This window comes from Paroedura picta, chromosome 1, assembly GCF_049243985.1.
Source record: "Paroedura picta isolate Pp20150507F chromosome 1, Ppicta_v3.0, whole genome shotgun sequence".
Lineage (NCBI taxonomy): Eukaryota > Metazoa > Chordata > Lepidosauria > Squamata > Gekkonidae > Paroedura > Paroedura picta.
Window position 1 is genome coordinate 51,116,776 of NC_135369.1, and position 22,943 is coordinate 51,139,718.

Consider the following 22,943-nt stretch of genomic DNA (forward strand, 5'->3'; position numbering starts at 1 on the left):
TTTTCAGAGTTGTTATTGTTGTTATTATTATTATTATTATTATTATTATTATTATCCTTTTATTTATATTCCGCCTCCCCCCGAAGGCTCAAGGTGGGTCACATAAAATAAATCCCCTAAAAACAGTAATAAGATGGCCACTTTCACTGCCATCTCATATGCCCTCATAAGCGTGCGATGAGATGTAGCCTCGTCACGAGACTTCCGCCCATTCACTCTAGTCATCTCAATTCCCTCTTCTTCTTCCGGAGCTCCCCAGTATACCAGGGTGCCCGTTTAAGTCGAGGGCAGAGAGGACGTCTAGGAGCAATTTTGTTTATGGTGGCCAACAGGTGGGACTGCCAGTCCTCCACCATGTCCGCCTGCAAGATGCCGGGAGGTTTTGGGTCCCGCAGAGCATTCTGGAAACCAATTAGATCCATAAGTCTCCTTGGGCTGGCAAAAATATTCCCGCCGCCCAACTGGGGAGGGGGTAGAGTCTTGATCCGAGCCCGCAGGTCATAGTGGTCTGACCATGGTACGGCCAAGGCCATATCCAGAACCACCTCTATCCCAGCCCCCAAAATCAGGTTGAGGGTGTAGCTGGCCTGATGGGTGGGCCCAGCAACAAGTTGCGAGAGCCTCAGTGTCGCCATGGATGACACTAGGTCCAAGCCAAGTCCCGGGGACGGCGCGCCCACATGAACATTGAAGTCCCCCAAGATTATAAGCCTGGGGAACTGCAAAGCCCAGGCGGCCGCCGCCTCAAGCAGGCTCAGCAGTTAACTCTCTCCAGTTAACTCTCTGTGAGACTGGGTAGGGAATTTTCTTCTTTCTCTAGAATATCCGTCTCCTTTTATTGCCCTGAATTGGTGTCTCTAACCATCCACTTGTCCTTGCAAACTTTCCCCAATTCTCCTTTCTGTGTTAAACTGCTCTCAGTCAGGGCTGAATTCCCAAACTGTCAATACTTTATTCTTTTCATTTAGGGCTAAAATCAGATGCAACACAGTCAAGGCAGAAATCTTATTTTCACCACAGAATGCAACTCTCAGGTCTTTCTCTGAAGAGCTCATGCTAAGCAATCAGACTGCTTGGAGCAGCCTGTCACTCAGAACTCTGATTCTGTCAATCATTAAGCCTTCACAGTGCTTTCCCCTATTTTTGCAGCACTTTCAAGCTTTTAAAAAGTGCAGTTTGCTTTTAAGAAAACGAACAGAACTACAGAAGATTGTTAAACCATCTTATATTATCAGACCAATTGTCACAAAAATTCAAAACTATCAGAAAAAAATTATTCTATATATTTATTTGTTGGTGAAAGAATGAAAAATCCCCTGTACACACATAACAGCATGAATACAAAATCAGTCTTAAGGAGGTAGTGGGCCTAGTAACTGCATTTATTCCTATCAGGTATTTAAACAGGTAATTCTGTATCCCATTACTCCCCTTATTGCTAAAGGAAGCAGCATGCAGAGACCTGCTGCCTCTGGCAGTGAAGCATGAAGGCTGCATTTCACGTGCAGTCAAGTTAAAAGAAAAGTCCTTAAAATAGATGCTGGCACTTAGTAACATCCTTGATGTCAAGCCAAACACGGCAGAAAATTCATTAAACCGTTAGAACAGATTCTAAAAGTCATGGCATGTTCTTGACGTTAGTTCTGGGCAAATAGTTCCAAGGATTTCATACGTTTTTGTGGAGTTTTTAAAGATTTACATGTAACTATTACAGCTGGTACAAGAGCAGAAACCAAGAAAACGGTGAAGAAAACTATGCTCCCTCAAGTGTTTCTGGCATGTTGGACTCAGCTAAGGCCAAAACAACTAGAAAGAACAGATTTCTTCAGTTCCGTTCCACATAACTACTATTCATATTTGATTTGATTTATTAGATTTGCAGAACTGCCCCTCTTGGCATAGCCGTCTTAGGGCAGTGTACAACAATTTAAAACCTATAGTACAATTAAAAAACAGTAAATATAAGTTATTTAAAAATATCAAGAACAGCAGTTAGTATCCTTTCCCTCCTATACCCAACCAGGGATACATTTCTCATCTAGAGTGTTCTGGGGGGGGGGGGGAGGGCACCTAGATGTTTCTTGGGGTCCAGCCTCAACCAAATGCTCTGTCTTGCAGGCCCTGAGTTTTGTCAGGGCCCGTGTCTTTTCTGGGAGCTCATTGCCTTAGCCAAGGCCAGGCAAACCTCTCCTGAGCAAGGGAGCACTATCCTGTTAAAACCAGCAGAGCATAATTTGGTGAGGAATGCAGATTTGCATTTATCTGTCTCCTGTGTGAATCTTAGAAGGATTGGATAGCACTTAATTTGGGGGGGGGGGCTCTGGAAGGCATCAACAAATTGTCTCATTTTGATTTGAGGGGAGATATATGATGAATGCCATTTCAAAAAGCTAAGCTTAATTAGCTTAAGAATATTGCTGTAGTAGCAGCTAACAGACAACAAATATAGCAATATTATTTAAAAAAACAAAGCAAAATAAGAGCAAAGCAGCCATCAGCAAGAGTGCCATTAGCAGTTTATCAGATCATACTAGTTCCACTTTGAAATTTTTGTTTGTTCAAATGAAAAAGATACAGTATAAATGGGACCAAAATGGGAGTTGTTTTCTTTGTCCCAGAGGGTAGGACCAGAACCAATGGGATGAAACTAATTCAAAATAATTTTCAGCTAAACTGTTCCTGACAGTTAGAGCAGTCCCTCAGTGGAACATGTTTCCTTGGGAGGTAGGTTCTCCTTCCTTGGAAGTTTTAAAGCAGAGGCTAGATAGTCATCTGACAGAAATACTGATTCTGTGAACTTAGGCAGGTAGTAAGTGGCTGGACATACTGTGTCCATGCTTGGCTCTTCTGGCCCTTTCTTGCATGCCCAGGGAAATGCCAATCACTATTTTTGGGTCAGGAGGTGATTTTCTTCCAGGCCAGACTGGCCAGGGATTTTTTTGGGGGGGGGGCAACATCTGGGCATTAGGGTCATTGTGGGTGGGCAGATAGTTGTGAATTTCCTACATTCTGCAGGGGGTTCGACTAGGTGACCCAGGAGTCCCCTTCCAATAGTGTCACCAGCTGTGAGACAGAAAATTCCTGGAGGTTTGGGGTGGAATCAACAGTAATTCAGGGAGATCTCCAGTCCCCTCCTAGATATTGGCAAATCAATAATGAATCACAGATATGGAAGAAACCAGAAGTCCATCCAATTCCATTCACTGCTCCAGAAGATTGCATATATGTTGCAACATATAATCTGGACACCAAAATGCCATAAGAAGAGCAAAGGAACAAACAGGAAGTACTATTAGAAGATGCTTGCAAAGCAGAAATATACCAATTCAAGCCATACAGTTCGGGAAAAATTTCCTAAAGTAGGGTACTTTGCAGGCCATAGATTTACGAATACACAACAAAAAAAGTATTGCTTTGAAAAAATGCAAGGACTAAACTATATATTTTGCCATGCACTTGAGCCAACATGCTCCAACTTCAAGCTTCATGCTTCAGAATAATTTGCAAATCAAAGCGAGTATATTTTCAATAATTTTCTTAGCTGACACTAAGCGTACGTATGTTAAGTGATTACTTGGCATTCTTTGTCCCTCTCAAGAACACAGCAGCAGCCACAGCCAGACAGGATTTACGGACAGAAGGAAACTTAATTCTTTTTTTTTATGTATTGTAATAGGAGGTTATTTTTTAACACCTTTGATTTTTCTTATTCCATTAAAGCACATGATTGATATACCCAGAATACTGAGGACAAGAGGATCTTTTAGTTGGCATTTTAAGATACCATTAGAAGGCAACAGTTGGAGTAATGTTTCACTCAGGGACACATCAGGTCCATTCCCAAAAAATGGAAAATTAGATGCATACCAATTACCATTAACCTTTTAGGCTGGAGGAAGCTGCCACACGTCTCAATTCCAAGGTTGTATTGAGGATGAATACCAGAATACATTTTTAGCAGAAACTGGAAAGGCTGAATCCCATGTGTTCCAAGGTAGCAAAAAGCCAAATAAAAGATCAAAAAAAAGCTTTTAACTAGAAAGCAACCAGCTAGTATAGCTTAATCCTTACCTTGGCTGTTCTTTTCTCGGGTTGATATTTTTGCTAGTTATGGGACAGAAATAAAACAACTTACAGGTGTTTCCTGTCCTGGGCGAAGACTAACATTCCATGCCCAGTCTAGTATTTTGAAAAAGTAAGTATGCATATGGGAAACAACCCTACCACTTCAAAGGAAAATAAGAAACAATGTATTTTATTTTATGAAAGATATAAAATGCATGATGGGCAGTGTCTTGTACATTGGTAATCATGATGGAACCTCAACAGAATTCAGGACACTTTGGATTCCAGCCATTGCCCTGATCCATGCCTTGATATGTTCTTTAAGGCCAGCATGCAGACAAGGTCCCAATCCACCAAAAAAGTGCATGCAGATCTGCCTCTTACATAAAAACAAATGGGGAAGCCTTTATAGTTACGATGAGCGTTATGTGTGCAGAGTTAACATGCCTCTCACAAACTGATGCCTTTTGTCACTAAAGAAAAACAAGCCCTCTAGACATCATATATTTTAATCACTCTGAACATCATATTAAATATAAAAACGAGTTAATTCCTAGAGTAAATTTATCACCTGAATGTATTCAGAAATACTATCTAGCCTAGCATTAAAGTTCTATTTTAAAACAAGTATTTTTAATTACCTTGGCTGACAATGACATCTTTGTGTCTGGAAGAAGAAATGGACATTATTATTATTAATAATAAACACACTGACACTTAACGCTAAATAAAATGAAAACCAGACAACAAAAATTGTGATCTAGATTTTAGAAAAGTATGGCTAGAAAAGTGTGCTTTTAAATATATATATATTTTTAACTTAAAACCCAGTTTGATTGGTTAAATATATCCAAGTTGCCATCTCTGAAAGAGCAATCTGGCTTACTATAAAATGTTAAACTAATACGAAGATGCAGATCACTGACTAATGACAAATCAAGTTTGCTTGGTTTTGTATGCAAGGAAGGTACCAGAAAAAATATCCAGCAAGGTAATGCTTTGAAAGCAAACAATAATGGTGTCTTCAGAAAGCTTCAATGTGCACAGATCTTCCCCATAAATAAGGATTATGCCATCTACTGAAAACGACAGGGCAGTGAAGTACATAGAAATCCCACATGTGCCAAGCGTTCATTGACCTTTGGACCAGAGAGAACAGACTATGACAACATGCATTTAGAAAGCTTTGATATTAGCGAGCCAAGAAAATATTTTCTGCACCAACTAGTGATCAGGTACATACTTGTCTGCATTCTTGCCACCTTTGGGTATAAGTTTGGATGCTGAGGCTGCCCTCATTAGTTTATTGCGACTGTCTTCTGAACTTTCCCATGAGCCATGCGATTTTTCAACAGTTGAGGCTCTCTTTACGCTGAAAAACATACACAGGTTTTTTACCATCATTAGGCCAACGCAGCTATCTTGGAGCTGGTGCTGGAATCAAAACAGACAGACCAAACAGCAGGAGAAAGCAAGTGCCAGGGCATCCTTCAAGCAAAAAACCAAACCAAAACAAGCAAACAAAAAGAATATAACCCCCCCCCCCCAAAAAAAAAATCAGAATTAAAGAAAATGCTCTAACTGAATGTGTAAAAAGGGTCATAAAGGGCAACTTTTTTTTCCTTCCTAAGTCCTTCCCAAATGTTCCAACAAAGTAATTTTGAATGAAATACTATAAAGCTTCTTTGATGGTGCTCATAGTCCAGGCATTCTCAACTGGGGTTTTGTGAAACTCTGAGGGTTTCCTGAGATCCTGGAAGGGTTTCCTGAATCATTGGGAGATAATTTGTTTTTAATATATATTTTAAATCTGTTAAGCATTTATTGGATGATATGACCATATACTGTTATGTTAACTGCCCTCCACATGGCCAATGATGTACCTGAAGCGGGTGGGAAGGGAAGAGATGCTAAGTGGCCATGTACAAAGCTATGCTTCCCAACCATATTCTGCACTATTGCACCACTTCCAGGATTTCTTGACGCTTGAAGAATTTTTCAGGGTTTTCTCGATGGTAAAAAGTCGAGAAAGGCTGCTACTCGGGAGGGGGGGGGGAGAATTCCAGCACAATGGCCAGAAAACCTTCTCTCAGGCAAGAGCACCGAATCAACTAAGCGTGTGGGCTCTGAACCAGCAAGCTTAACAGGGTGACCTCAGATAAGCTACTGAGTACCATTTCCTCTCACATTCACTGAAATATTTATGGGGCTTTTAAAAGGACTACTGCCATAATACTGTATGAGAAGCATCTTGAACATTTAAAAGCAGTATTGAAATATTAAATCCTAATTATTTACTATGGACTGGATCTTGTGTATCCATTCTTCTCATGGCAATGCCTTCCTCTAGTGCACTCTTTCTCAACTTTTTCACTGTTGAGAAACCCCTGAAACATCCTCCAGGCTTTGGGAAACACCAGAGGTGGTGCAATCTTGCAGAATATGATTGGGAAGCATAGCTATGTACATGTCCACCTGGGGCCCATCCCCTAGGTCCATCATTGGTCATTGTGGGGGCAGGTCATATCACACAATAAATGTTTAACAAATTTTAAAAATATATTTAAGAATTAACTTCCACCCATTCGGGAAACCCTTACAGGACCATCAAGAAAACCCAGGGTTTCACAAAACCCTGGTTGAGAAAGCTTGCTCTAGTGCAAGCAACCTTCCATAGATGTAAGAGATCAGGAGAAGGCTCTTTGTAACAGAGAAAGGCTCCACCAAGAAATCTCCCCATAGAGATACTTCCCCTCCTCTGTCAACTCACATATAGTGACTCTGTAAGATTTTCAACAAAAGAGACATACAGAAGTGGTGTGCCTCTGCCCAGAACCTTAAGACTTTCTTGGTGGCCTCCCATCCAAGTACTAACCAGGGCTGACCTTACTTTGCTTTTGAGATATGATGCAATCAGGTCAGCCTGGGATGCAGGTAGGGTTGCCAGTTCAGGGTTGGGAAATACCTTGAGATTTTTGGGGTGGATTCTGAGATGAGGGTAGCAGGGCTTAGGGATGGGAGGGACTTCAATGGGGTATAATGCCATAAACTCCACTTTCCAAAGCACCATTGAGATTAGTTGTAATCCTTGGAGATATCTAGCCACCACCTGAAGGCTGGCAACCCTAGTTACAGATCAGGGCTATAGACACTCATGATTTAATACTTGTGGTAACATGGTTCTAGAAAACTAGAAGTCTGATTATTCAATTTGCTGTCTACCATTTAAAACATATAAGCAACTTTGAAAAGCTTGCTTATATTTTTTCTTGACTATGAAATGTTTGCTTTTATTAAAAGTAGGTTTTGCTCATGTCATCTTGACCCCTGAAGTTGCCCAAAGAACCTTGGAACTCATCAGTTAAGAACATTTTTGGAAAAACGTATTTCCACAAGAACTTCAGAAGCTAAAGCAATGGGGAAAAGCTATGAAGTCAAATGTTAGGAGGGAGGAAGAGAAGAGGACCTCCAAATATTTATTTGCTCACACAGCAGCACAATAATGCATGAAACCCAAGAACAAAATGCTTATGTACAATAGGATACCCAGCAGGATGATAGATCAAAAGTCCATGGGTAGGTAAGTTCAGACAAGGCAACAGAGAAAGAATTCATGAGGTATTGTTAAGCATGCATTAGTTTGGGCTGCCTCAAATTTTATGAACTTGTCTCACAGAAAACATTTTTATACTGGGGAAAAAAGCATGTGAACTGACCACAGAAGAATCACATGATAATAAGAGATGTAAAAATCTTGTTGTGCATAAAACACAAATTGTCCGTGCCTTCTACAGCGTGCAGACAGATGTGTGGGCTATCATATGTGATGTTATTCACATGGTTTTCCGTGTGGGAAATTCATGTTTGCAGCAGTTTTTAAGACTCCACTCCCCAACGGAGTGTGAATTCAGGCAAATGATGCAACCGTCTTCCTGTACTTCAGTGTCTAATGAGGGCTAGCATGTGTAGTTTAAATTCTCAAAGTTGACCACTGGCGGCACTAAACAACTGAAGTCTCCTCCATTAAAAAATAGAGGCCACCCACTAAAATATTTTTATATAATATATATAAATTTGTCTCACAGTATCCTACTTCTATTGAATGCCAATACAACTGATGAGAACTTTTATTCTGGACGGCATTTGGTCCAACTAATTCTAACAGCTGATTTCATTGGATACACGTTTACATTTGGTTCCATTACATGATAGTGATCTTTGATATCGTTTAAAAGGTCATCTGCCTGAATTCTTTATGACAAGGAGGATATAATTTTTTTAATTAAATGTTGCACTTGGATTTATTTTAAGACTGAAGCTTTCAATTTATGTGGATTATCATCCCCCCAGAAGCACTGAGAGGTTTGACACCAACTTCATTGCTATTTATTTGGCAGCTTTATAGCACTCATTCACAAAGAAGAGTGCCCCATGACTGCGAACATCCCCAAAATTCTGCCAGCTATTTCTCTGCTTGACTCACCCATTCCCTGGCAAGACGCTTAAAAAGTTCCTGCACTTCTGAAAACTGTATACTGTGTAGTGAACAGCTGGGAACAAAAGGGCTAGCAAAAGCTTTGGGCCAGAGGTGCCTGCATGTAAGAGGGGAAGAGTGAGGGGAAGAGTGCAAACAGTGGGACAAAATGCAGATGTGGATTTAGATTATGTCCAAAGAAAGCTGGGGAAAGGTGTACTTTCACCTGGCCAATACAGAAGTCATTACCAAACACTTCTGAATTCTGTCCCATTTGACTGGGCAGTCCTGTGCACCAGCATCAGATCTCACATTTAAACACATGCAGCAGAATCCATCTTCTTCTGCACTTGTTGGTCAACTGCTCTTTTCAGGCACATATTTACATTATTGCTGGTAATGGAATCCTTTATTGGAACAAAGCCTAATGCTTTTTATAATTGCTTGTTCAGGGAACGGGCGAAATTAATCTGGTTGCGAAGAATGTAAACTCAGTTGGAACGGTAAAATAGGGGGACAGAATAAAGAATATAAGCAAGAGCCCCAAGCAAGGGCTGGGAAAAGGAGCCAAGCTAAATGCTCTCCAGACTGAACAGCAGTCTAGGAAGCAAGGAGCTGAAATTCAGGATTACCGAAGATACCAAGCTGAGTCAAGAACTATTAGTATGCATAGCCTGTCAGCACATATACACACAGACAGAAAGATTGGTGCAGGAAGTTAACACTATTGGTTGTGAATGATTACACAGTATACTTAAATGTATTTAGAATCATCTGTTGCTACAGTGGTAGCATAGCTGAATGTTGTGAATAAACTCGTGCAAGAGTTGATTCTGCTTTTACGAGTAAGTTCTGTGGGGAGTGTTATGTTGCCCCATGCAAGCAGGAAGTCCATTAATTGAAGGTATATTCCGGCCAACACATTGTTTTCCCAGAAGGTTCCTTTCCCCTAGAACAGTGGTTCTCAACCTGGGGGTCAGTCAGGACCCCTTTGGGGGTTGAATGACCCTTTCACAGGGGTCGTGACAAAGCAAGAAGCTTGGCCAGGGGGGTACCATCTACAGCCTTGCGGGGTAGTTTGAGAGAGTGTTCATCTGGCTGAAGCAGCAGAAAAGAGCGAGATCAGCATGGTGGGACAAGAGGCAGAACAGAACTGAGAAACCCCTGAAAAAAAAACGATATATATATACAATCATGAACAATGGATCTTCATGCCACTGGTCAGTTTTGTTTTAATTTCTGTGAAAGAACACTTGCAGAATTTTATGGTTGGGGGTCACCACAACATGAGGAACTGTATTAAGAAGGTTGAGAACCACTGTCCTAGAACAAATTGTGGCCCTCCAGCTGTCCACAGACTACAATTCCCATGAGCCCCTGAGAGGTATAGATGATGTCACATAATAGTAGGGGGGCAGGGCACAGGATTTCATTGTTCTTCTTAGGTCCAAAGAGCTGAATTCTCCCCAAACGTGGGAGTTTTCAGGGAGAGGGGTGGGCAAGATTTCTATCCATTATGCAGAGTTTTGGAAGAAAAGGAAACACACGCATGCTTTTAACTGGGAACAAAGCTTCTTGTTAGTAACTGAAACCACTTCCTAGCTCTCTATTTGGGTACTTAGGAAACCTTTTGCCTGGAGCAGAGCTCTTGACTTCTGGGGTCTGCCTGTGTGTTGGGAGAGTCTGTGCAGAGGGCTGGGGAGAAGGTGAAGGTGATGCTTGAATTTGTGGGTTTTGATCATTAGAATGAGAGTCCTCTTTTTTTTCTCTCTGTCCTTGAAGTTTTTCCTTCTTTTTTTCTGTACCGCTGCAAAAGAAAGTATAAGAAAGGTATAAAAAAAATTTTAAAAGAAAAATAAGCACTGGAAAAAAATGAAAAACAAAACATGAGAACACATATGTTTGAAGAAGAGAGGATGATTAAATGTGTCAGAGTAATTGCTCCTGAAACCAAATCCTTAATTTTCTTCCCAAAACTGTTTTATGCTGTAAAATCTTCTGCTTGAGCTACTAAATAAATGGACTGTGGACCTATGAATTTATCTGATTAAAAGTGTGATTGCTTTAAGAGAATAACCATTACATACTTCATTGGTTAGCATATAGCATACTTTTTTCCTGCAAGCACCACTCAGTTAGTTGCAATTTATGGAATCGACCCTACAGCTACTTTTGCCGGCAGAAGAGCTCTTCCACAAATCAAATTTTATTTTATTTTTGGAGAAGCACTGGATAATTCACAGCATCCAAACTGGCCTTTCCACTAGCAAAGAAATTGCAAGTAGCCTTGTTCTGGAGCTTGCCTAAGACTAGTTTGTCTTCTGCTGGTAGTTCATAACACTGGGGCTGCCGTAAATGGTCCTACAAGGTGACAACTGAGCAGACATTTCCCCACCTTCCTCTTCCTCCAGCAGCCTGGCTTTATCCAGAATCTCATCTCAGAGGACAGGGGCAATTTCACCACCAAAATGTGCTGGCCAAAAGAGGGGCTGGAATACTGAGAGGAAGCCTCTTTGGCCTCTGTGCTTTTAAGGCCCTCTAACACCCACTGCACATACAAATAATGAGGTTTACTTTATCATTCTTAACTTGTCAGTGCTGCAGTTAACTTTTCACTTTTTCCAGAATCATTGACAACAGAGCACAGGAAAAACAAACTGTAGGAAATGTATTGCCATGAAAGAAAATAACTTTGAAGAGTATTATGACAGCTGTATTGGCAGTATTTATATGCCAGTATTGTGACAGTCAATCTTCACACCATTTACCCTAAAGTAAATTAGACTCTCTGGCTGCCTGGATCAGTATTCATTTGTCACTGGTTCTGTTTCCCCGTGCTACAAAAACTGTTTGTGCTCTTTAAGTTATGTACAAATACGCATGATGGAGCATCACTTCCATTACCCTACTGCCCCATATCTGATGGGTTTGTTATATTTGCCACAATATTCCTGATCTTCATTCATATACATGGAGAAAACATGTAACTTGGATAGATTTGAAAATTAAGTTTATGGGTTATTTTCTTATATTTTCTTAGGCGACTTGGATCCACCAGAGCATTTCTATGGGCAGATGAATTTCTACCTACTGAGCACAGATTCCACCTCCCTCCCTCCCTCCCTCCCTCCCTCCCTCCCTCCCTCTGCAGCTCCAAATGTTCCTCCCAACTTGCTGCTCGTGGAGGACTGGGAAAATCCTTTCATACATAGAAAAGATCCAGGGGTCCAAGCCAAGGCAAATGTCTTGGAGCTCCACATGCCACAGCAACACCACCGATCACTTCACTGCTGCTGGGTCCCAAAGGATGCTTAGCTAAGACTGAAACCTTTGCCTAGTTTTCCTTTACATAATCCCCTTTGCTTCCCTTGAATTTTACTTTTATACTTTACACTGCTTGATCTAGAGTCAGGTGGGCCACCGTGTTGGCTTGAAGCAGCAGAACAAAGTGTGAGTCCAGTGGCATCTCTAAGAGCATGCATATGAAAGCTTATTCCTTGTATAAAACTTGATTGGTCTTAAAGGTGGACTCAAACTTTGTTCTACAGCTCGACCTACTGAGATGTTATGTTGCCAGAGTGAAAGAAAAGGGCAAAAGACAAATGTTATGAATGGAATACAAAACAAAAACAGATAAAATAAACCATAACGATATAGGGCACAATATATAAGGCAGTGGTCCCCAACCTTTTTATCACCAGGGACCGGTCAATGAGTGACAATTTTACTGAGGCCCGGAAGGGGGGTAGTCTTTTGCCGCTGTCTGAGACCCTGCTCCACTTTCCTGCTGGTGCCCCTGACTTCCCACGGCCCACTGGGGGGCGCTGCCAGCAGCAGCTGTGGCCGAGGGGGAGCTCCAGCCATCTCGGCCACCAGAGAGCACCAAAGGTGAGCCGGCAACAGAGTGGCAGGACAGCTCCTGAGGCAGGAGCCGGGGAGGAGGACGAGGAGGAGATGCGGCCCGGTACCAACTGATCCATGGACCGGTACCAGTCTCCAGACCGGGGGTTGGGGACCACTGATATAAGGAACAAATCACTTATGTGATTTTTTATTTTTCTGTATCACTCTAAATGTGAAGATTTATTAAATTTTATTTTGCAGATTTATGAAAACAGAAAACATGGAGTAGCACTATATTATATTTCAGAAATTATTCCTGGTTTTCACTCTACTATATTATATCTCTGTTTAACAACCATTTTCTTGTCTATTTTTTAAAAGTTATAGAAGTTAACATTTTAAAACAGTGTTATTAAACCTTGCAAGGGCATGAAAATTGAAGAAGTAGAGAACAATGAAATTAAAATAATCAAATATGGGTATTCTAGAATTTTAATAGAAAACAAACCAGACCTCTCTATTGGTATACATATTCATGGACAAATTATCATAGGGAATGGTTAAGCAATTCATTTTTAATCAGTTTGGATCCAAAAGTACTACCTACCCATATGGGTTGGGGACTGTATCTCTAGTTTCTCCCTTCTATGTCCCAAAAAGCTATGTTTGAGGTTGCAGTGTAGAGCAAGGTTTCAAAAGAGAAGCAGGGCTATAGGTTGAGATATGTAGGGCTATAGGCTGAGATATGTAAATAGTCACCTGAATCAAAGTGTCTTCTGCATTCACATTGGGTTCTTTAAATACAAATAATTGTATCTAATAATTTAGTAGTAGTTAAAATGACCACATGAAAAATCTGACCTAAATTCTGAATGTATTGTGTCACCCTCTCCCCACTATGTATTAGAGACATTTCCATACAAGTAAAAAAAGGTAAAGGTATCCCCTGTGCAAGCACCGAGTCATGTCTGACCCTTGGGGTGACGCCCTCTAGCATTTTCATGGCAGACTCAATACGGGGTGGTTTGCCAGTGCCTTCCCCAGTCATTACTGTTTTTCCCCCAGCAGCAAGCTGGGTACTCATTTTACCGACCTCGGAAGGATGGAAGGCTGAGTCAACCTTGAGCCGGCTGCTAGGATCGAACTCCCAACCTCATGGGCAGAGCTTTCAGACTGCATGTTGCTGCCTTACCACTCTGCGCCACAAGAGGCTCTTTCCACACAAGTAATTTGCCCCAATTCTGTTGCGGTTGGAAAGAGTTCTTTCCTTTTTTGCTGTTTCTCAACAGCACCATGGCAGATGAGTGCAGCTTCCTGTGTTTGTGGTTGTTTGTACAATTTTTAAAAACACTTCACTACAAACTTTTGGGAAAGATTTCAGCAAAGCCTGGATAGCTGTTATATGGGCAGGAAACTGGATTTTTGAAAACCTCCCATATAGCAGCCATTTTCCCTACAGTAACCTTTTAACCTTTTAACAAACCAGCTCCCCTGGTGGTGGGGGGAGAAAACTGGCATCTATCACTGCACCAATAAAACTTTACAGCAGTATGTGTAAAAGGTGTCCAAGTTTTCATTTTTTAAAAATCAGTTTCTAGCACTGTTCACTGCTGATATATACGGGAAAAGGTGGGTAGCCATGTTGATCTGAAGTAACAGAATAAAAGAGTCCAGTGGCACCTTTAAGACCAACAAAATTTTATTCAACTTTTTGTGAGCACACACACTATGTGAGGAAGAGCACATGTACATAAAAACTTATACCTTGAATAAATCTTTTTTTTTTGTCTTAAAGGTGCCACTGGACTATTACTTTGTTCTCCAACAAAGAGAGTTAGAGACTGGACATTTTCTTCCTTTGTAAAGTTACTCTGGCCTTCCTTTGTAGCTTCTCATCAAGTACTAACACTGGCCAATTTCTGATGCAGTCAGACTAATCTGGGCTATTCAGGGTGCTCACCCATGTAAAGATGCATTTAAATGCACACATTACTGTGCACATAGACACAGAGTTGGGCTTCATTAAAATAGTCACAAATTCTTAACAAGTGTTCATCTACAGAATTTACTGGGCCTGGAATAGCCCATATTGTATGTTCCATTAAGAGTAAGAAGCAGAGTTGGTTCTTATATGCTGCTTTTCTCTACCCAAAAGAGTCTCAGAGTGGCTTACAATCACTTTCCCTTTCTTCTTCCCATAACAGACACCCTGGGAGGTAGGTGAGGCTGAGAGAGTCCTGATATTACTCCTCAGTCTTACCAGTGCTGTGGTGAGCCCAAGGTCACCCAGTTAGCATGTGGAAAAGCGGGGAATCAAACCCAGCTCACCACAATAAAAGTCAGCACTCCTAACCACAACACCAAGCTGGCTCTCCAAAGAAGTTAGCTGAATTAGCTGGTCCTCTGCTTGAGTTAGTCTATTGGGTAAATTTTTCCATCACCAAAATAAACCAGACAAATCATGTTCTGAGGGAGAATTCAGTTTTCTTCTATAATTTTTTAAAAAAAGATAATACCTTTTAGCAGCAGATGAGAGTGTTTCTTTCCTGGCTATTGGTACAGCCGGACTGTGGCTAGATTTCCTGTTTCCTGTACTTCCATTGGTGATGCATGACATGGAGATGGCTTCACGGAGGCCTGGCTGACCTACAAGAAATGCAACAAGACTATAATTTGTGGCAGCCTCCAAAACATCCATGCAACATTCAAAATGAGATTTATCACATTGGGACTGCCTTTGACAGAACAGCAGCAAAGATAAAAAGGCTGCACATCTGGAAAGTGTGTGGCCAGCTTGTCAGTAACAACTGGACTTGACCAGACTCCAACTAAAACAGCTCTTTGAAGTTTTAAAAAATATTAATAAAGCCACCATTTGGAATAAGTTATAGTTTGTAATCTTTTGTTTTCTCAGGGAACAGTGTGTATTTCAAAGCTTGAAAACAAATGAACATTTATTTTGTTTTAACAGCTTTCCATTATGCTGAGCTGTGAATATAGTACAATGGTTAAAAAAAAACAAGGAAGAATACCAACTACACAATCCTGTCCAGGCAAAAGCTGTTAATGAAACAAATATTCATTTAGGATGCCTATATTATATGTTCTGGATGTGGAAAAACTTGAGTTTAATTTCTCAAAAACCTTCAGCTACCATATACTTGGGTGGGGTACAGTCAGTTGCCAGCTTTGAATGAATAGAGAATTAATATTGCTGTATCAGACCAAAGTGCATTCCTTCTCAATGGCAGATTGAACAGACCTCACCTAAACAACAGAGGTCAGATCTTTACATTTTCTCTCACGTTCGGGTGACTTGATTCACAAACTATTTTCAGATCTGCCGCTACTAACCAGCTGATGGCTATCTTACCTGCTGCAGTAAACAGCACTTTATGAAACTGCCACCATCTATGAAAATTTTCCTAACCTACACCTCTATCAAGGAGGTCTTTCAATATTTTTGCAAATGGTCTCATGACAACAAATACAACATTGGCTATGTAAGGACTGGTATTTTGTGCTTAGAATGTACCTTGACCTGAATGATCTAGGCTAGCCCAGTCTTTCCACACAGCTAGAGCCAAACAGGATTGCTAATGTTTAGTTCTTGGGTGGAAGGCCACCAAGGAACTCCAGGGTTGCTATGAAAAGGCAGGCAATAGTAAACCTCTCCCATTTGTGTCTTGCATAGGGGCTTGCCATAAGTTGCCTTGAAAACTCCTAGGCACTTGATGGCACTTTCCATTATCACATTTAGTATACACCTCTTTTCTTATGGGAATGGTGTTATCTATCATTTACATTAATAAAGGATAGTAAAGATCAGTTTGAAAATTCCAATGGAAAAATGTAGCTTTCTGGTGCACACTCAGAAATTCAATGGTGCTTGAGGAGAAACATGCATACAGGGGTAGCCTTCACTATTTCAGCATCAAAAGAGGTAAATCTTGTGCACTGGGCATCCAAGAAAAGTTTGGTTTTATTTCACCAAATACTGTAAGCAAAATGTATTTCTGGAATCTCCCTGTCAAGTGGGAGGATGGAAAATATATCTCAGCTTTTCATCTGCACTTGACCTGTAAGTGAACTGTCTTTCATTCTGCATTATTGTAATAGATCAATACTTCAGAGACTGCCATCAAAGCAATTTCCTGGAAACATGGAAGGAAAAAAACAAAACTGCATCTGCTCTAAATTTTATGTCATATATATAAAAGGCTCCCATGAACAAGGTGTATACTGATTTCATTTGGAAATATACATTTAAGAACTGATATTAGTACAGACATTTGTTGGACAATTTAAAAAGCAATATCTGTAATTTTGATGACAATAAGGTCTTAAGCATTCTCCTTCACTAAAGAATAAAAGGTGATGCAACACAGAAATTTCAAAGTACCGTATTTGCCGGCGTATAAGACGACTGGGTGTATAAGATGACCCCCCAACATTTCCACTCAGAATATAGAGTTTGTTACATTACATTACAGTACTATGGGCCACTATGGGCAGCTATGTCTATCCCAACTGAAGTGCACCCAGCGTATAGGACGACCCCCCCACTTGGAGGCATGTTTTTCAGGGGGGAAAAGTAGTCTTATACGCCAGCAAATACTGTAACTGCATTGTATAGCTTATTCACCCCCCCTTTTTTTGTAGAGGGAAAATACACACATTCACAACAGTAAAAATAAAAATCATACAAGTAGAGCTAGGGCTTTTTTGTACCATACTTTTCTCTACCTTAAGGACTCTCAAAACAGCTTACATTCATCTACCTTTCCTCTCCCCACAACAGACACCCTTTGAGATAGGTGAGGCTGAGGCAGCTCTAAGAACCGTGACTGGCCCAAGGTCACCCAGCTGGCTGTGTGTGGAGAAGTGGAGAATAAAACCTGGTTCTCCAGATTAGAGACTGCCACTCTTAATATGAATTTGCTTATCTTGTGGTGCTCAGATATGGACTATCATTTCCTTGAAAATTTCTAAACTGGCTTTCAGTATAAAATATCTATCCACTGTGAGTCTCTTAGTGGGGGGGGGGGAGACATTTGGGACAACTGTTTTTGGCTCAACAGAATGAAAAAGAAAAAGGCAATTGGAACTACCAGTTGGGAGCTACCTGAAAAATCTTTGTACATGTTAAAAGTATATTTATTTTTTAGTGTTCAGCTCACTTAAGAAGGGGAGTCCATCCATCAATATTAATGACTAACAGGCCACGTGGTGGAGTCAAACTTACCTCACCTTAGTGGCAGTCATAGCTTCCAGGGGTCACTACAAGATAACAAATTCATTTTGCTTGCAGACAAATGGAACATGACTGGATGAAACAACCCACGCACAAGAATGTTTTTGTGCATCTTATTACAAGCACCTGCCAATGCATCACACTGCATGTCAATTACCAACATAAACAGAATGAAACGTTTCAGCCTGAACAGCACTCAGCTTTATCTTTTGGCTCAGGACACAAGCCAGATGTGAGCTGAATGTAAAATGAAATCCTGTGTATGGGTGATGAGGATTAAAGCCAAACTGCTGGAGATCAAAGTGGTAAAAATGCCTTCCATGGATAATGAATTCTATCTCCATTCTGATAATTTTCAGGGAATAATATCTGCAAACTTCAAGAGAGACCTTTCATTAACAGACTGAAGAGACATGTGTGTGAATGAAAGATAATACAGACAAAGCCCTGTATAAACCTCTGTGCTTTGCTTATAGGAACAGATTAAGAAATGGCCTGTATTAGTAAAAATAGAGGAAGATAAAAAACAATTGCTCACAAATTGACATTTCATCAAAGATGGTCTATAAAGTATGTTCCTTCCAGAACCTTTAAAAATCCTAATACTCTTCTGCAATTAGCTGAAGAATGCATCATCAGAATAGAATATTTCACATACATCAATATATTCAATTCTTTGGATACTTAAAACTGGAGACTAGGACTATGGATAGACAAGGCTGTTCTTTCCACAAAACTAAGAAAAATCTCCAGGTGTGCAGAAAATCTAAAAGAAAAATTACAATGGTTGATAAAAGCTCCCAAAATAATAGAAGTAAGAAACTAATGCCCACTGCAACAGACATTATAGTAGTTGATGATAGGCAACAGAATTGCCAGCTTACAAGCCTCAGTTTCTATCAGTAAAAGGCAGGGTCAAGGTTGCATCCTGTTGTTCGGTTTATAACCCTAGCTTTCTAACAACAATTCCTTGCCTCCCGTTTTCCTCCCACCTCTTCTCTGGGGACTCTTTTGTAGTTATGTTTCGTCTTCCTTTGAAATGCATTTTATTCCTTTCCCAAGGGGGGGGGGGGATTCATGCCTTTGTTCTATATACCTGGACCAGGGGCCAAGAGCCTCAGTTCTGTCTATGCATTTGTACCAGAGGTTTGTTTTTTGGGAAACTGAGCACTCTGACACCACACTGAGGTGAAAGCCAGGGTATAAATCAGGGGTAGTCAAACCGTGGCCCTCCAGATGTCCATGGACTACAATTCCCAGGAGCCCCTGCCAGCATTCGCTGGCAGGGGCTCCTGGGAATTGTAGTCCATGGACATCTGGAGGGCCGCAGTTTGACTACCCATGGTATAAATCAGGGGTAGTCAAACTGCGGCCCTCCAGATGTCCATGGACTACAATTCCCAGGAGCCCCCTGCCAGCATTCGCTGGCAGGGGGCTCCTGGGAATTGTAGTCCATGGACATCTGGAGGGCCGCAGTTTGACTACCCCTGGTATAAATGAAGTAAATAAACATACAGCTAAAGATGGAGGAACAGATAAAAGGCTGGTTGGCTGTTGGGAGAGAGGAAAAATACATGAAGATATGAGGGTTGGAAAAAGGTAAGTTATCTGACAGGTTGGAAGGAAGCAGGAAAAGAAGAGAAGCTATGGGAGCTTCCTGGGAAACAAAAATTTAAATAGTCAAAAAAGGAGCAATGAAGAACTTCCAGCAAGTCCTTGTCTCATGCTTGTACAAACATAATTTCATGCTAGAGATGTACAGCAATGGGGAAGAAAATAAGACTGCACCAGTAAGTAGGAGTAAAAAAAGAGGGAACAAAGGGCAAGGTCAAATAAGCTACTTTCTCTTATACCCCTCTTTTTTTTCATCTCAGAGATGTACAGCACCATTTGCTACAGTACAGAATGTTTTATTTGTACAGAAAGAACAGAGGGCAATTTGCTAACAGTTGTAAAAACAATATTGCTATTCCACAGTCTTACACCCTTCTCTAAAGAATTCAGAAACCTTTGCTCTCAAACAAGTCAAGATAGAACAGCAAGCTTCTACACACCCTTCTGGGTGGTATTGAGTGTGGCCTTGGAGGACAACTGGTGGGCGTATTTTAGAATTACAGAGAAAGTAGATTAGGTTCAGCAAATTTCACTCAACCAATAACCCCAACTCATCTCTTGTTACAAAATCAGTTACCATCTGCCCTCCACAATATGTAACACATTTTATAAATTCAAGTGGGTAGCTGTGTTGGTCTGAAGCAGCACAACAAAACAAAATCAGAGTCTTTAAACTGCATACTCTTATTGTACACATACAGTTTATTTAGTACTTCATAAGTGGGCTTGCCAATATATTTTAGGCATTTTTATACTAGAAAGAATCTCCAAATTGTTTGAAAAACAAAATCAGGGTTTTTTTTTTTTAAACAGTAAACAGAAATGATGATGGTGAGGGAATTGGTTTTTTAAAAATTCCTATTCAACAGGTCTCTGCACGGAAATGTTAGAATACACAAGACGCACAAAAGGAAATGCCATAAAGCACATGCACCTTTTTTATTTTCTGAGAACGCATCTCACACTACTGCTATCAGCCATATGTAAGGAACCCTGGGCATCTAGAACGATTAAGAATGGTTTCTGTTTATTTTACTTTGCATGAACTTGAATACATCTGCATCAGATTACTCTATTCAGGTAATGGGAATAACACTTGGGTTTTTGGGATCCCCCAAGCAACACTGAATTCCTCAGAGGGAGCCATAGCCTTAATCTTAGCCCTCAGATACATATTTAATCCAAGCCGCCTAACTACTGCCACTGTGTGTTATAGGCATGCCTTTACACTCTGGCCTGGGGGATTTAGGTTACATATATTTTCATATTTTATGAGATCTTAATGAATTTCTCAGGTACCAGCTGTGAAACCATCTATCTTGTTGGCAGGCTAAAGCTAGACTACGCCTTTCACCTTCTCTGGTAATTTAGGGCTTTTAAAAAATGTATGCAAAATTCAATTGGTGTAATCAATTAAAGAAGTACCAATATGCCTAGTTTTTTATTCATCTTTATTTATTTGATTTTTAGACCACCCTCATTGTCCTGCATGGTTGTGCCTTCACCTGCTTGCCTCGCCGAGCGCTCGCCCACTCTACTCCGCTGCTTTGGGTCTGTCCCCGGCTGGGCAGGGAGTGGGTGGCCCAGGCCAGACAGCCTGAAGAGGCATCCAGAGAGCGACCCCTGCTGGACACAAGCCCCGGCCTGGTCCAGACGCAATGAGAAGCTCTGCTCTCAGGTTTCCTCCCCCAAATCAGGGGGTTTCTTGGCTCCCTCCCCCCCATCCTTCTCTCCAAGGAGGACCCAAAGTGCCCACATCCTTTTACTGATATCTCCAAATCAATTTTGTCTGAGGGAGGGTACCTGCAAACAAAAGCTGAATAAATCTTTATTGATCTTAAAGGTGCCCCTGGACTCAATTTTTATTCTTCCAAGTCATTGGTTTTCGTTACTTGGTTCGTACCCTGCCCTTCTCTCCAAGGGGGTCTCAAACTGGCTGACATACTCCACTTCCATTTCATCCACACAACAGCCTTGTGGGGTAGAGATAGAGCGTTTATCTGACTGCAGCAGCAGAAAAGAGCGAGATTGGCATGGTGGGGCAAGAGGCAAAACTGAACTGAGAAACCCCAGAGAAAAAAAACACCACGCTCGCTCAAGCTGTCTCACTTCCCTCTTTTTAACCCAAAGTGCCCTGGTGTACCAGGGGTCCCATTTGACTCGAAGGCAGAGAGGGCATCTAGGAGCAATATAAGTACCCACAGCTCAGAGGCACACTTGGGAATGAGATATATAGAACTGTGTTATCATATTGCTTACATATGAGTAATTTTGCTATGTATTCAATAATATTTAATCTAGTCTTTTCAATCAGTCTGATACCTTCCACCTGGGTAAGTATATGCAAGGATAGAAGCCAGAATTAAGAGGCTAGCTAAGAATTCAACTTCCAATTTAATTCCTATCATAAATTCACAATGCTAAAGGCACCCCTAAATAATTGTCACATAAGCCACTCTGTTATTACCAACACAAGGACTGAATCAGCACTCACAACAGAGTATATGCTGTGCAGTAACATCTGTTATATCATACCCTTTAATGATGGTATTATGTCTGTGAAGAGGTTCTTTATTTTATGTAAAAAGTAATGGCTTCCACCCATTCATTATAGCTACCAAAATGGGATAGTATGACTATGTAAATGTGGCACAGAATGGTAAGGCAGCAGAAATGCAGTCTGAAAGCTCTGCTCATGAGGCTGGGAGTTCAATCCTAGCAGTCGGCTCAAGTTTGACTCAGCATTCCATCCTTCCAAGGTCGGTAAAATGAGTACCCAGCTTGCTGGGGGGTAAACGGTAATGACTGGGGAAGGCACTGGCAAACCACCCCGTATTGAGTCTGCCATGAAAACGCTAGAGGGTGTCACCCCAAGGGTCAGACATGACCAGTGCTTGCACAGGGGATACCTTTACCTTTACCTTTATTAACTCAGGATGGGTTATTCACAATGAATTGGAATATGTCACTTATATGTTGGTTATCTACATATAACAAAAAGCATAGATACAGGATTAAAAAAAAAAACAAAACAAAACAAGCCTGAATACTGATATTCTAGATTTACAAACTTAAACAATTGATTCTAGACAAAGCATACTAACAAAAAAGTGTTGAGACAGATTAATTTAAATTATTTCAACATAAGAAAAGAAGAACAAAACCTAGCCCCGACAAATCACTTGTAAAAAACAGACATTCAAGTCCTCAGCATCAATTGAAACAGCAGAAATTTACTTTAATTTACTTTACTTCAATTCACTATGATGAATACTAAGGAGGGTGTTTTAGCCACTAAATGACGCCAAACGGACAGAATGAACAATGGATGGCCAGAACAAACAGATCTCCCAATGAAGTCTTGGCACCATTCTGATACTGTCCTAGTCCAAGATAATGGCACATAATCCATATTTCACCATATTGGAACTACAAGTTGTCTCCCTCAATTTAAACACTAACATAATAGAGGCTACTAGATTATATTAATTTATATTCTTGAAAAATAATTTAGCCAACTAATGGTCTCCAGTAATAGATAAAGATCATGCAGTTCAGCTTTCTCTCCAAGATATGGTGCAAATCAGATGACTGGGTATCTAAAAAAAAACACTCAAGTAGACCATATCAGAGGAACACTGCAAGGCATGCACATTGGCAGAGTACAAATGAGCATATTTTCCATGCTCACTC

The 22,943-nt window shown here is 40.8% G+C and overlaps 1 protein-coding gene across 6 annotated transcripts in view; it reads right to left on the bottom strand.

Moving 5' to 3' along the window:
* Positions 1 to 22,943, bottom strand: part of EML4 (EMAP like 4) — a 198,882-nt gene that overhangs the window by 61,640 nt on the left and 114,299 nt on the right. For 3 of the 6 annotated variants that reach the window (XM_077337873.1, XM_077337855.1, XM_077337902.1), the window contains exons 3-7: positions 14,899 to 15,028; positions 10,167 to 10,346; positions 5,309 to 5,437; positions 4,707 to 4,732; positions 4,072 to 4,104 (exon numbers count right to left, since the gene is read on the bottom strand). In XM_077337873.1, the coding sequence (XP_077193988.1) occupies positions 4,072 to 4,104; positions 4,707 to 4,732; positions 5,309 to 5,437; positions 10,167 to 10,346; positions 14,899 to 15,028 (498 nt within the window). The remainder of the gene's footprint in view (positions 1 to 4,071; positions 4,105 to 4,706; positions 4,733 to 5,308; positions 5,438 to 10,166; positions 10,347 to 14,898; positions 15,029 to 22,943) is intronic. The other 3 variants (XM_077337883.1, XM_077337864.1, XM_077337892.1) reach the window with 3 other exon arrangements.